Source organism: Gracilinanus agilis, chromosome 1 (genome assembly GCF_016433145.1).
Source record: "Gracilinanus agilis isolate LMUSP501 chromosome 1, AgileGrace, whole genome shotgun sequence".
NCBI lineage: Eukaryota > Metazoa > Chordata > Mammalia > Didelphimorphia > Didelphidae > Gracilinanus > Gracilinanus agilis.
This window is the reverse complement of record NC_058130.1, coordinates 286,192,048-286,207,119: the sequence shown is the minus strand read 5'-3', so window position 1 is coordinate 286,207,119 and position 15,072 is coordinate 286,192,048. Positions and strand designations below refer to the sequence as shown.

Sequence of the window (15,072 nt, the reverse complement as noted above, 5' to 3'; positions counted from 1 at the left end):
TCTTAATTTCACAGATAATGGTTTAAGTATGAATGTCACTCAGAAATCTGTAATCTGAAAACTAGACTTCTAAGAATAGGTTTGAATGTGGAATTATTTTGATTGTGGTCTTAGCTGAGGATCCACTATACTGGCATGTTTAACCGAAACAGCCATTTAAAAAAATAAATTTTTAATAACTGAGCAGCAGGGGGCAATGTACTATTGTTGTCAGGATTTTCACTCAAAGTTTAGGCCTGCAAACTGGGAGATTTTAAAAATAGAGTAACACATCTTCCATTCTACAGAAAGCTTCTGCTCATTTATAATAGCAATATATATACATATAGGTATAATGTAAACATCCAGAGACTGTGCTTACAATCATGCATGTAATTTAGCAGCTGAACTAAAAGAGTGCAAGAAAGGCAAAATAATCTCATTGTTCCAAGCCAATTCAGTGTTGTTGTCCTGTGTATTAAAAGTCTTTCAGATTTTTTTTTCTCAGAATCCCTTTCTCCTGATATCAGCCTTATTCCTGGGGGCTGAAAAGACACATCCTAGAGCTAAGATTAAGACTTGGGATACTGCCAGTCTAATAAGGCAGGAGAGTCTGTTTTCTCTGATATCAGGAGAGAAGAAGAAAGGTCAGGTGAGGAAAAATTACACGTAGAGGGGTTCATCATTCATTCTAAAACAATGATGAAGGTTTTTGTCTTTTATTTTTCACTACTCTGTACTAACTTAACCTAATCAAGCAATTAAAAGCCACCAAAGAAGGAACCCAAAAACTAAGCTAAAGAATACAGTTGCTATAATCCCAGATTTTAATGTTACCTGGTCCTTGTCTTCTCTACATGGGTTTTAATGATGCCCAGTGCATAAAATGAGATAGTATAAGAAGAGAGACCAAGATTTTAAGAACAGAATGAAAATTTTGATTTCATGTTTGTTCATTATTTCCTCTAGCCACATAAAGTTAGGGAGTGGTAAGGGAATGAATCATGACTAATTTAGATCAGCAAGAATCTGAGGGGTACCTGAGGAAGGGAAGTAATGAAATAATGCCAGAAAAAATGATGCCAATTCATTTACCTTTTTAAAAAAGATCTGTCTTTAAATTTCTCAGGTAAAAATAAGTAGTTAAATAAGTCTCATTAAAACTGTAACCTAACAGTGTTACATATTTTTATACTCACTCTGTTCACAGTGTTTCCCCATGAATCCAGTGCGGCAAGTACATTGTCCTGAGATGTGGTCACAATCGGCTCCATTTTGACATTGGCATTTTAATGCACAATCTTTCCCATAAAGCCCCAGAGGACATCCTTTGAGAAAATAAGGATGCTGAGGTTAAAGAAAGATATAGGAGTTAAGCAGAAATATGGCCTAGAATAAATTATTCTAACTCAATGTATACAGAAACATGAAAGGGTAAGAAAAGGATGATGACATACATAACTTTTTCATTGATGTTATTTGAGTATTAAAACAGTTATTACAAGTAAAATATTATTGACTAGGAAGAAACATCACCATTGTTGTAACAGTTTAACTATTAATAATGTTCCTAAAATCTTCTAAAGCAGTACCAATTCAAACCTATTGAACTATGTGTTTTTTGCCACTTCATCACACTGCCATTAAAATCCTCCAAAGCACTTTATTTTGAACAATGACTACTGTCAAACTCCTCTTCTCCAATATTGAAATTATCAAATATTTTCTGTTATAATAAAATAATATCAATATTCAAAGGTATTTTGTAAGAAATGAAAGATGTGATCAATTCAACAGGGGCTTGTCAATAGTATTATGTGAGAGAGAACTCTGGTTTAAGTCACCTTTGGCTTAAATAGGATAGTAAGCTGAGTTTATTGTAAGCTGAGTTTATAGTAAGCTGAGTTTTTTTTATTATGATTTATTTTCATATTTAGAGTTTTATCTGGAGTGAGACTTGTAAAGAACCTGCAGCACCCAAAGTCAGTGCAACTCATTTATATAAGGCTTTAAAATTTGTAAAGTGCTTAGAACTCTGTGAGATAGTTTGGACAAGCCGAATGATCCTCATTTTTTCAGAAGAAGACACTAAGACTCAGAGAGGTTAAAGTTACTTACCTAAAGTCAATCAACTTGTTCAAGTCACATAGGACACACATAGAAGATTTGTTTTATTACATGTCAAAGAATATATCATGATTTTCAATCTAAAGTTTTGTTCATAAAAAAAATCTGAAATAAGTTTAGATAAGGAACACTTTCTACACCTTAGAGAGATCCCCCTCTAGCCTACTTAAATTAATGTCTCCCACTTTATAACAGGATGTTTGTTGAGAAAGCATGAATGAAACTGTGATTTAAAAAGTCCAAAAAGTCTAGGACTATGAACATTCAATTTTACAAACATTCTTATATACCAAAAACATGACCTACTTTATCCTGGAGTTTCCAACTCAACTTATTAATGCTTAATATTAATCCTTAATATTATTAGAGTAAGAGGAAGGCCTAGTGAAGTCATAAAGACCTGAATTTAATTCTTGAGTCTGATGCATAGATTTTGTGATCCTGGGCAGATGATTTAACCTCTCTAGACAATTCTCTATGATTATAAGTTGTAGAAAAGTTGATCTGCATTTGTAGAGGAACTTCTTCACTTCCAAAGGAAATGGAATCACAGTCCCAGGCCAAAAAAAAAAAATAAGGCACTGAAATATTGTACATTTATAACTTTTTTCTACCACAATTACTTTTTTATGCATGTTTGCAATATTTTAGCTATCCTGAATTAAATAGGGGCTCTATCCAGGAATCCTAGCCATAACATATAATATTGTTCCTTTGGGAAAATTAATTTTGATTTCCAAATAACCAACTTACAAATAAATTCAAGGAATACAACTTGTTTATAATTTGGGAAATCTCTATATTGTAGAATTAGTCATCATATATTTAGGTCACACAAAAAATGAACATTCTGTTTTAATACCATGACCAGCAAAAACACAATATGACCTGCTTACTTTGGGTGCAGTAGAGACCCGTCCAGCCTGGTGTACATTTACATTCTCCATCATAGGCACTGCAATAGGCTCCATTATGGCAGTTGCATGTATGAATGCAGTTTGGACCCCAGTGGGCAGGTGGGCAGGCTGAAACCAGGAGAAATATGTTAGTTTCATGAAACATTCCCAAGGTAGGAAGAATCATACCTTAAAATAAATAAAAACATTAAAATATTCCACTTTCCCCTAAACTTCACACACACACAAACACACAACTTTGTTTTACTAGTGAAAAGATAGTTAGACTTAAAAGCAACAGATGTGTTTGAATCTCATCTCAGATACTTCCAATTAGTCACTTTAAGCAACAATACAGAGCTTTAGTTTCTTCATCTGTAAAGGAGACAATACTTTTCCTCCTACCTCATAGAGGTGTTTTGAGAAAATATTTGCAAACTTTAAAGCATTACAGAAATGTGAGTTGCTATTCTTACATGAAAACCTAAACTTAAAACCCATATTTAATAGAGGTGATACACCTCAGAGTTTCTTTAAATATAAAAATACCCTGTGCTATATTTAAGTGTTTGTTTATAGAAAATCAACTTGGTTTGGGAGAGACACAGCAAGAAAAGGCAGAAATAGTTGTGAAACAAAAGATGAATTAAACTACCTATATAATGATGAGTACAGGGAAGTGAACTTACAAAATTTACAACTAACTTTTCAGATACATTTCTATTATAAAGAGAGGCACAGCTATAATTTTATATGGAATAAAAGAATTAATCTAAAATTTTAGGATTAACTTGGTGAAAAAATTAATTTCCCATACTATTTCTTACAACATTTAATCTGCAGCACTGGCAAGTGAAATATGACTTAGGAATATCAAATTTTAGTGATCATCTAGTTCAATCCTTTTATCTTATTTTATATATATATATATGTATTTTTTTGAAATTGAGTCTTATATGAAGTGATGCAAAATAAAGTGAGCAGAACCAGAAGAAAATTTTACACAGTAACAAGAAGAGTTTGTGGTGATCAACTGTGCACAATGACAATTTCTATAAACAATGCAAGAATCAAGGACAACTTCAAGGGACTCGTGACAAAAAAGGATATCTACCAACACCCAAGAAATTGACAAAAATTGAATGCAGATTGAAGCATGCCATTCTTCACTTTATTTCGTCCATGGTTTTTTCCCTATTGTAATCAATGTCTTCTTTCACAATATGATGAATATAGAAATATGTGTGTATGACATGTACAACTTGTATCACATTACCTGCCGTCTTGGGAAGTGGTGGGGAGTAGGGAGAGAACATGGATCTTACAAAATGTAAAAAAAATTATTATTAAAAATTATGTCAACATGTAATCTGGAAAAAACAAAAATTTAAAAAGGAATGAAAGAGAAACTGAAGTCCACTAACAATGTGGTGGTAGACCTGAGACTCAGGTTTAAGAATTCTATTCAGGGAGTTAAAACATTCTATTTATCCACATATACATTATTAGGACAGTACAATGAAGAAACAGCCTACTAAATAATAATAACGAGAATTAATATAGTGCTTTAAGGTTTACAAAGGACTTTTACAAATATTATGCTACTTTATCCTCACAACACCTGGGAGATAGGTGCTATCAGACAGCCTGAAAGATCCCAGGGTAATTTCTGCCTTGAGAAAATTTGTCTCATAATTGACCATACTATTTTTCAATAGTCCTGAAAAAATTTGTTAAAATAAGTGCTAATAAATTGATCTAAGAAAATATTGTTTCCTCATCAGAAAACACAAAAAACTTACGCTGAGAGCAGTCACTACCAATCCAACCAGGGTAGCATTGGCAAGATCTGTCAATGGGATTACAGGTTCCATTGTTGGTACATGTGCAAATTCCCCCACAGTTTTTTCCAAATCTACCACTGGGACAAACTGTAGACAAGTTAAAAAAGTCATTATTAAGTGGTTGAATCATATGTTACATCTTAGGGACTTAATAATAAATAAAAACTACAGTGAGAGACCACCAACAGAGAAAATTTGCTTAAAAATTATTCTTTTATTTCAGATTATTACTTAAATGCAAATGGTACAGTTCAAAGAATAAATACATATATACATATATGTTTAAAATTTAAGCAGTGAACCAGGTTTTCCTAAACTAGAAAAAGTATTTTTTAAAGCTGTAGTTATATAATTGTCAAAAGTAATGTTTAGTGTAAGTATTTCTTTTTGAGAGGGCTTGAATAATACATGTGGGTATAAAATATGGGAATTTTTGGTCACTGTTTTTGCCTCTGATAAATTGCCTTTACCTTCATTACAGAGAGCTCCTGTGAAGCCAGGTAAGCAATCACACAGTCCAGTGATATGGTGGCATGGTCCACTGCTGTGCACACACTGAGGACATTTCTGGCTGCAACGATGTCCATAAAATCCAGGTGAGCAAACTGAAACCAGAGAGAAAAATCACGGTATGTTTCCATTTTACTTTTTTCTTCTCATTTCTTATATCAAACTTTAGGTTAATAGCAAAGAAGCGCAAAATGACTGTGTTGTCAGAAACGGCTCATGAAATTCTCCAAAGAGAACAGAACAAAGAATTTGCAATGACCTTTAATAATGAAAAAAAGTAATGATGTCATTTCAAATACAATTCAATCGCCTTGTAATTTATTTGTTTTTCAACAACCATAATAGCAGAAAAATTAATGTAGAGTATAGCTAAGAGATTATTCTTGCTCAAAAGGTTGCAAGTTAATACAGAGTGATGATTTTAGTGGTTTGGTTTGCATTTAGCTAAAGTTTACCTTAACTTTGCAAATTATTTTCAATAACACGAAACTTTTCAGTAGAAAAATGTTTACGTTTTCCTACTTTCGTTTATCAATAGTAATCTGACTCCATGCTATTGCTGCTTTTAACATTAAATGAATGAGGAGTGGCAATAGGAGGTAAGATTGGTTGCCAAGGCAGCAAGGTATTGACTTCTAGTAAAAGACCAGAGTAAATTCAAATTTTATGAATTGAACAGAATGTTTGCAGTTCAAATAATTTTTGATCACCTTTTGCAAGACTGATGTAATGATCAAGTAAAATATCCTAATGGTATTGCCAATTATGTTATGTAAATTGCTTGAAATCTGATCACTTAAATAGGCAATTAAAGATAAAATGGAAAAAAAAGCATTGTGGAGAACTACTATTGAAGTCAATTCTGCAAGGCCAACTACATTGTTTATTCTTATTTCTAATTCTATTTTCTAATCTCTAATGTCAAATAATATGTCATTCTCATCTTTTATGCAAAAAGTTTAACAGACAGAATTATTCTCTACACAGACACAAGAGAAAAGGAGGTAATAAAATCACCATGAGTTACTTACTTCTTTGACAAGTGGTACCTCTGAAACCTGGTGCACACTCACAGATCCCATCATCAGGTGAGCATGATGCCCCATTTTTGCAGTAACAGGGCAGTGAGCAATTTGGGCCCCAGTGCCCTTCAGCACACACGCTGTCACAATGGATACCTTCAAATAATTGAAACATCAGGTTATCTTACCAGTGGGAGTTATTTCACAGGCAGTTAAATAGGAAGTAAAGCACTGATAGAGTCTCTAGATGGAATAATGAATAGAGTGCTGGGGCTGGAATCAGAAAGATTCATCTTCCTATGTTCAAATCTGGCCCCAAGCACTTACAATACTAGCTAATATTATTGTATATTAATTTAGCTCTGCTTGTTTCAGTTTCCTCATCTGTAAAATGAATTGGAGAAGGAAATGATAAACTACTCCAGTATCTTTGCCAAGAAAACCGCAAATGGGGTCACAGTTAGATAATTGAAAAATGACCAAACAACAAAGTATTGAGACAGAGCTGTCACAGTTTCTATATAAGAACTATTTGGTCCCTAGTCCATACCAGTTCTATCCTATTATCATTATGAAAAGAGTAAAGTAAAGATACGTTCCCCCTAATAAAGAAATCTGATTGACCACAGACAAATCCTTCCTGAGGCTCAATTCCCCATCAGTAAAAGGAGGGAGTTGGATTAGATAGCCTTTATAGTTTAAGGTTTTTTTTTTAAAAACCCTTAACTTCTGTGTATTGGCTCCTTGGTGGAAGAGTGGTAAGGGTGGGCAATGGGGGTCAAGTGACTTGCCTAGGGTCACACAGCTGGGAAGTGTCTGAGTCCAGATTTGAACCTAGGACCTCCCGTCTCTAGGCCTGACTCTCAATCCACTGAGCTACCCAGCTGCCCCTATAGTCTAAGTTTTAAATCTACAATTTTATGCAAAGAAGGAACAGAATATCTTTGATATAAACTGAATTTATTATATTTTCCCTAATCTAACCCCTCTTTCTAATTTCCTTATTTCTGTCAAAGCCACTAATGTCCTTCTAATGTCTTGGTTTCTCAATCTTGCCCTTATGCTAGATCCCTCACTCTCCCCCACCCTACATATCCAATTTATTCCCAAATTTTACCACTTTTTCCTTTATACTATCTCATATATTTCTACTCATATAGCTACCATTTTAGTTCAGGCCCTCATTATCTCTCAACTAAATTATTAGAATAGGCTTCTAATTGGTTTCCCAGGCTCCAGCCTTTCCCCACTGCACAGTGATGTCAAAGTAATTTTCCTTAAGTGCAGATCTGAGTATGTGGCTTCCTTACTCAACCAATTCCAGTGATTTCTCATTGCCTCTAGGATCAAATATAAACTCCTGTTTGGCTTTTAATGCCCTATGCAACCTACTCCCAAACTACCTTTCCTTGAACATCACTCCTTTTCTTGCCTTCTGTGCTTTTACATTGGCAATTCCCATGTCCTGAACATGCTTCCTGTATATATGTATCTAGCTTATTAAGGTCATATGTAATTTTCTATTCATACTATATGTATTTTATATATAATCGTTATTTCCTTCAGTAAAGAGGGGCAATAATGTAGAAGAGATTACTGCATTGGAAAGGAAGATGCCAGATAACTTGTAAGTTCCTTTCTAATGACATGATTTTTTGAGAGGAACGAAAGTCCTCTTTACAAAACAAAAATATTTATTAACATTGTTTTGTTAATTTATTTTTGCATTATTTAGTTCCAAAAGACTCCACACTTTCTAGGTTAAAATGTAAAAAAGAAAGTGTGACTGAGAGCTCATGAAGTTTTTATACAAGAACTCTCCTTTATAGAATAAACATTTTGCAAAAGATTAAATAATTAACACTTAAAACAGTATATGCCAGTTGATTTCCCCCCCAAATTTTTTTTGCTGCTTTGGTGTTATTATAATTGGGGCTAATTTTTCTAACAAGTTTATTGTCATATGTCATCTACTAAGAACTGAGAAAAATTTGAATGACTCTGAAAGCTATTTAGGCAATGAATAAATGGACAAATATATATCAATTAGTCAACAAGTATTTATCAAGTGTTTACTATAAATCAGATATTCTGCCAAGTGATGCCATACATACAGAGAAAAGCAAAAAACGTAAATTCTGTCCTCAAAGGACACATTCTAAAGGGAGTAATGACATACAAACAGGGTAGATGGAAGGCAATTTCAAACAGAAGGCAGTCGTAGGGTTGGGATAGTGGTAGTAAGGAAGGTAGGAATTGAGCTGAATCTTGAAGGCAACTAGGAAAGCCAATAGGTTATATAGGTGGGGAGACAGGGAATTGCAGTCATGGAGGACAACCACTAAAAAGGCACAAAGTCAGAAGATGTGCAAGAGATAGCAAGAAGGCAGGTACTGCTGGATTGCAATGTGTGTGTGAGGAGGGGAGTAAATTATAAGAAGCCTGGAAATGTAGGAAATGGCCAGGTTGTGAAGGATTTTATATACAACAAAGCATTTTACATTTGATCCTGGAGGTAATAGGGATTGAATTAATTTATTTAATAGGGGGGTTAACCTGGTTACCTGTGCCTGTGCATTAGGAAAATAACTTTGGCAATGGAATATAAAATGGATTAAAGTCAAGATAAGGTGATCACTCAGAAGGATAATGTAATAATCTAAACATGAGATGATAAAAACCTGGACCTGGAAGGTGGCTGTGTGAGTAAAGAGAATAGGATATATGAGAGATTGTGAAGGTAGGAAAGACAAAACTTGGCAACAGACTGGGTATATGAAGGAGTCAAGGATGGCACTGAGATTGCAAGCACGAGTAGCCGGGAAGACGGCTATGTCCTTGAAAAAAATAAGAAAGTTTGGAGCAAGGAAGGTTTTCGGAGAAAAGAGAATAAATTCTATTTTGGAAAGGTTAAGTATGAGATGCCTGTTGGTGATGCAGAATAGAAGTTTTAAGAGAAATTAAAGCTGGATATGCTACTCTGGGTTGATAAGATCACCAAGAAATCTAGTGTAGAGGGAGAAGAGAGCCCAGGACACTTTGAAGGACACCTTGGTTAGTGGGCACGACCTGAATGAAGAACCAACAAAATATAGTGAGAAACAGTAATCAGACAATTAGGAAAATAAGAGAATAGTGTCATAGAAACCCAGAGTAGAGAGAATATATAGGAGCAGAGAATGATCAAATTATCAAAGGCTTCAGAAAGGTCGATAAAAAATGAGAAAAGGTCATTAAAGGATGATTAGTGACTGGAGAGAACTATTTAAGATGAATGATGAGATTGGAAGCCAGATTGCAGAAGAAGCCAATGTACTCCCTTACTACAGAAGAGCCAATACAAGTATTATTCTTATTTTACAGTTAAAGAAACTGAGGCTGAGAATTTTCATAACTTGTCTTTCATAACTTTCATAACTATGCATAACAAAGCAACAAAGCTAAAAAGTTCTGAAGAACAATTCAGATACAACTAGATAGCATTCAAGAAAAAGTGATTAAATATGTTGAACTTCATCACTTGAAAGTTGTTGATATTCTGAAGAAAACACAAAAGGAGATGACTTGCCTCAGTAAGAAATTCACTATTTAATTCTAGCCTTGAGGCTTTTTGAGACTGCTGGTCAAGACTCTAGCGATTGATAGTTTGATGGGTACATCTGTTTAAAAGAAGCTCAATTCATACTTTTGACCTGCTTTGGTCTGCGTTTGTTTAAGCAAATTCTGGACTTCTAGGCTACACCTAAATAGCAATCTGTCTAAAGTCACACAAAATGTGGCATAATTGGAATGTGAGCCAGTCTACTTTTTCTTGCCCCTTTCCATGACAAATCTCCACTTGATTTTTGTATTGCATAGTTGTTGGGGTTTTTCCTGGACAGAGGATTCTAATTTTATTGTATTTATTAACACTAATTTCTATTCAAGAGAACATAAAAAGACACATATCATTACCTAAATCTGAGTGAAGTAATCCACCTTAGCCTCTCCAGTCCACTTAACTATAATGGAAAAAGCACTGGCTCTGGAGTCAGAGGGCCTGAATTCAAATCCTGTTTCTGATGTGATATAATCCTTGAGGGAAAAGAACTCACGATCCCTGGGGCTTGGTATCCTTATATATAAAAGGAAAAAATTGTGACTTCTTAGGTCCTTCCAAGTTGTGATTCTCCTTAAGCTTCAGTTTTGTTATCTATAAAATTAGAATAAAAATTTCTAAATCCACAGGGTTTTAAATAAAATAAAGTATATGGAAGAAGTTTGTTCACTATTAAGACTTACAAGACACTATGACTTTTCTTCCCTCAGTTAATTTACTTTCTTAGGGTACAGTTTAATAAAATGCTACAAACAACTACCAAAAAAGAAACATTTTACATTAAAGTAGATATTTAGTTATAAGATTTAAAGTTGAAAGAGATCATCTTGTCAAATGCTAACTTTTCAGGTAAGACATCTGGAGGTCCACATAGACAGTGACATGGCCATATTGCTAACTTGTAGCAGATTCAAGCCTCCAAAACCAGGGCTTCGGACTTTAAGTACCGTAATGTTCTTGTCTATTCTATTCCTAGAATCATAAATTTGGGGGCAGTGGATTAAGAGCCTAGCCCTTAGAGATGGGAGGTTCTGGGTTCAAATTTGGCCTCAAACACTTCCTAGTTATATGACTATGGGCTAGACCCTTACCACTCTTCTTCTTTAAAACCAATACGCAGGGGGCAGCTGGGTAGCTCAGTGGATTGAGAGCCAGGCCTAGAGACAGGAGGTCCTAGGTTCAAATCCGGCCTCAGACACTTCCCAGCTGTGTGACCCTGGGCAAGTCACTTGACCCCCATTGCCTACCCTTACCAATCTTCCACCTATAAGTTAATACACAGAAGTTAAGGGTTTAAAATTAAAAACAAAAAACAAAAAACAAAAAACAAAACCAATACGCAGTATTGATTCAAACATGGAAGGTAAGGGTTTAAAAAAAAAAGGAGTAATAAATTTGAAAGTGAACTTGAGAAACTGCCTAGTGCATTGATGGCAAACCTTTTAGAGACTGAGTGCCATGACCCCAGAGACCCCATGCTGTATGCCCTATGTGCCCCACCCCGGCCTTACACCAGATAGGGGAGTGAGGAAGTGCTCCCATTGGTTGCTGGGCAGAGGGGTGGGAGAAGTGAAGAATATCCTCAGGCACATGGAGAGAGGAAAGAGAACAGTTTCCCCAGAGTCCCTCTGCTTTTCTAGTAATGAACTCTGGTGGGTGATTGTAGGTGTGCCTACAATCTCTGTATGCCCTTTTTGGTACATGTGCCATAGGTTCACCATTATAGGCCTAGTGCATTCTCTTCAAGCATTTACTCTAATCTAAACAAAATCAACCCTATTTTCAAAGAATTCAAAGGGAAAGAGAAAATATAGCCACTTATTTTAGAATTTAATAACATCTCTAAATAGGAAGTTCTTTTTTGAATTATGTATTAATTAATTTCCTTCTCCTAAGATTCAAGCCCTTCACTCTTTTTTTTCTTCAGTCTGTATAATTTTGTACTAATTAACATTTTATCTGTTGTTGTTGAATAGTTTTTTCAGTTATTTCTGTTTTGTTTTGTTTTTTTTTAATTTTAAACCCTTAACTTCTGTGTATTGACTTATAGGTGGAAGAGTGGTAAGGGTAGGCAATGGGGGTCAAGTGACTTGCCCAGGGTCACACAGCTGGGAAGTGTCTGAGGCCAGATTTGAACCTAGGACCTCCCGTCTCTAGGCCTGGCTCTCAATCCACTGAGCTACCCAGCTGCCCTTTTTCAGTTATTTCTGACTCTTCATGACTCCTTTTGGGGTTTTCTTGACAAAGATGTTGGAGTGGCATGCCATTTCCTTCTCCTTTTAAAGATAAAGAAACTGAGGTAAATCAGGTTAAGCGACTTACCCAGGTCAAATGGCTAGTAAGTGTCAGAGGCTAGATTTGAATTTAGGAAGATGAAGTCTTCCTGACTCCAGGCCTGGCATTCCATTCACTGATACATATCTAGCTGCCCAATGTTTTATCTTTTGGAAGGAAATTATCAAGTTAGGCTTTAATCTAAGGTCAACTCTAGGTGACATTAACTTTGTGAAACACACTTTTTAAAGACACTTCCATTCTTTGCCCTTTTTCATGTTAGGACAATTCTTTTCTTGCTTTATGGACAGAGTACCTTCTCCCTATTTGTTTCCACAAAGGACCTAATAAACTAATTGAAATTAAAGTGTAATCATAAGAAATTTTAATATACTAACTTTCTCTGGGAGTATTTGAAGAAAATAATCCAAATATATTGAATTTTTCCCCCTTTATGTAAATTTTTTTTTATAGGGGAATTTATGATCTTTTATTTTATTTATTTATTTTTTTTATATGTAAATTTTTTGACCCATGAATCATTTTTACTAATCTCTTGGGAGGCTTCTCTAACTTTTCCACATTCTGCTTAAGTGGTGAGAGGTTCAAATTAAACACATCTACAAACTTCCCAAACCAAGAGTTTGATGATTGTTCAATATGCTCAGAGGGCCCTCTTCCAAAGATAAAAGCTAAATGGATGGGGCAGAATAAGTAAGCTTAAGGGAAGGAATTCATGATATCTCATTTAACCAAGAAGACTGATCTTTTAGATTTTATTTTGGAATCAATTACCAATTGGATCTGACTTTAAATCCAGCCTCTAAAATTTATTAGCTATATGACCACAGGCAATTTACTTTTTCTAAGTATCAAGCATCTAAGACTAATCTATTTAGTCACTAAATTTCAGCCTATCATAGATACTGAGAGCTGAGTTATAACATATACTGGAGAAATTTAGGTATGGAGGAGTGTTTACTGTTAAACAATGTGCACTCTCTGATTTCAACATTTATTTCTAGAAGAAATTATGGCAACGGAGAGAGAAAAGACAAAGAGGGAGAGAGATCGTCTTAAAATTTGTCACAATAGCTTATTCAACAAAAGTATTTTTCTGATAAAATGTTCTGATACTGGGAAGATCTGGTAATATTTGTTTTGTTTTGTTTTGCCAGGGCTCCAGACAAAGAATTTTTTTTCATAGTTTTCACAAGTTTCTAGGAAATCCCTAAATGATCATGGACAAATTTCAGCTACAGACTAAAGAAATAATTGGATATTTAAAGCTTATTGTATTATACCAGAGATCTCAAATCTAAATCAGTTTCAATGGGAATTTGTAATTATGTAAATTAAAAAAAATAATTTGGGATACCAATATGCCAGAACAAAATTATCTGGGGAGTTAGTGAATCCTTACAATGATTCATATTTGATATGCTATTTCTAGGTAGCAATTAAGTGCCTAGATGTCCACTAAGGTTCTTTCCAGTAAAAAATCTATGATCCTCTAAATATCAGAGACCTAAGTGAGTAAGTAGTAGTGTTAGAATTAGAACAAGTTTTTCTGACTATGAATTCTGGATTCTTTTCATAATGCTATGTAAAATGACTAGTCATACATCTAAGTAGTGGCAAAATCAAGATTAGAATTCAGTGCTCTAATTCAATTTCAGTTCTTAAAGAATACTCTGGCTCTCTTCCATCATCCAGAAGCATCTGCTAACACTATGATTTTTATACTTGTTGAGGCATTAATTGATTACGCTTTAATTAAAATGAAATCATGTTAAATAGTTCTCCATGGAGCCTTTTGAGTTTTTTTTTAATCCATTATTATTCTTTTCCCTAGTTAAAGGAATTTCAGGTGTTAGGCAAAGGAGAACTCTCCAAATATATCCTTATTTGCAGATATAAGTATGTGTGTAAATAACCTCAACCCAATTCTGAGTTTACTGAACCAGTCATGATAAACCTGATTTAGTGCTTTTAAGTTGATTTCGAATGGGAAAGTAAATACAATTTCTTTTCTGCACTAGGGAGGCTGCCTGAGGTTGCTGGAAGTCTAGTCCTAGGAATTGTTGGAAGTAAATGAGCCCATGGTCCTTGTCGAATTTCTTCCAGGACATCAAACTTGCCCATATCTCTCAGGGATCATCTACTTGCAGAAAACCAAAACTATTGAAAGTCCTGAAAGAGGGAAGAAGAAGTCATGGGGTAAATTAGGGTTATAGGAGATGGAAGAAGAGAAATCTTAGAAGGAGAGGACACAAGAGTCTTCAAAAAACTTGATAATGAATTCTAAGACCTTGGCACAATAGCCTGTCCTGTCAAAATAACCTTCTTCACAATAAAGCCCTATTTGGATCACATATTTCATTTTTATTGACTCATGGTGAGTTTAAACACTTTTCTATTTCCTTAATTTGTAATGAATATTCTTCTCAAAAATATATTGCTGCCATGAATACTACTTCTTTGCCAAATGACAATGTGTCATATAACATTCTCAGTTGTTGTTACTTACTTGGCTCAAAAGTTGGTGTTCAAATTTAAAATGATACCTTGCATTATTGAAGCCCTTATAAGACAAAAACTCATGACAGACTTGTAGATGATTAAAGATCCAGGGAAGGGCTAAAAGATATTATAGTATATACCAGCAGTGCTTATCCCTACCCTTAATGAAAGTTTTGAATCTAAGTATGGTTTTTTTGAAATCTCAGTAGTTTTCTTCTCCCATCTCTATCTGAGCTCACAGCAGGTATTCTGTGAATTTCATAGAGGGTACATTTTAGAAAAAAATACATTCGTAGAGA

General features: G+C 34.6%; 1 protein-coding gene across 2 annotated transcripts in view; it reads right to left on the bottom strand.

Moving 5' to 3' along the window:
* Positions 1 to 15,072, bottom strand: part of MEGF10 (multiple EGF like domains 10) — a 114,401-nt gene that overhangs the window by 17,745 nt on the left and 81,584 nt on the right. For both annotated transcript variants that reach the window (XM_044662215.1, XM_044662222.1), the window contains exons 13-17: positions 6,388 to 6,534; positions 5,317 to 5,451; positions 4,805 to 4,933; positions 3,003 to 3,131; positions 1,179 to 1,307 (exon numbers count right to left, since the gene is read on the bottom strand). In XM_044662215.1, the coding sequence (XP_044518150.1) occupies positions 1,179 to 1,307; positions 3,003 to 3,131; positions 4,805 to 4,933; positions 5,317 to 5,451; positions 6,388 to 6,534 (669 nt within the window). The remainder of the gene's footprint in view (positions 1 to 1,178; positions 1,308 to 3,002; positions 3,132 to 4,804; positions 4,934 to 5,316; positions 5,452 to 6,387; positions 6,535 to 15,072) is intronic.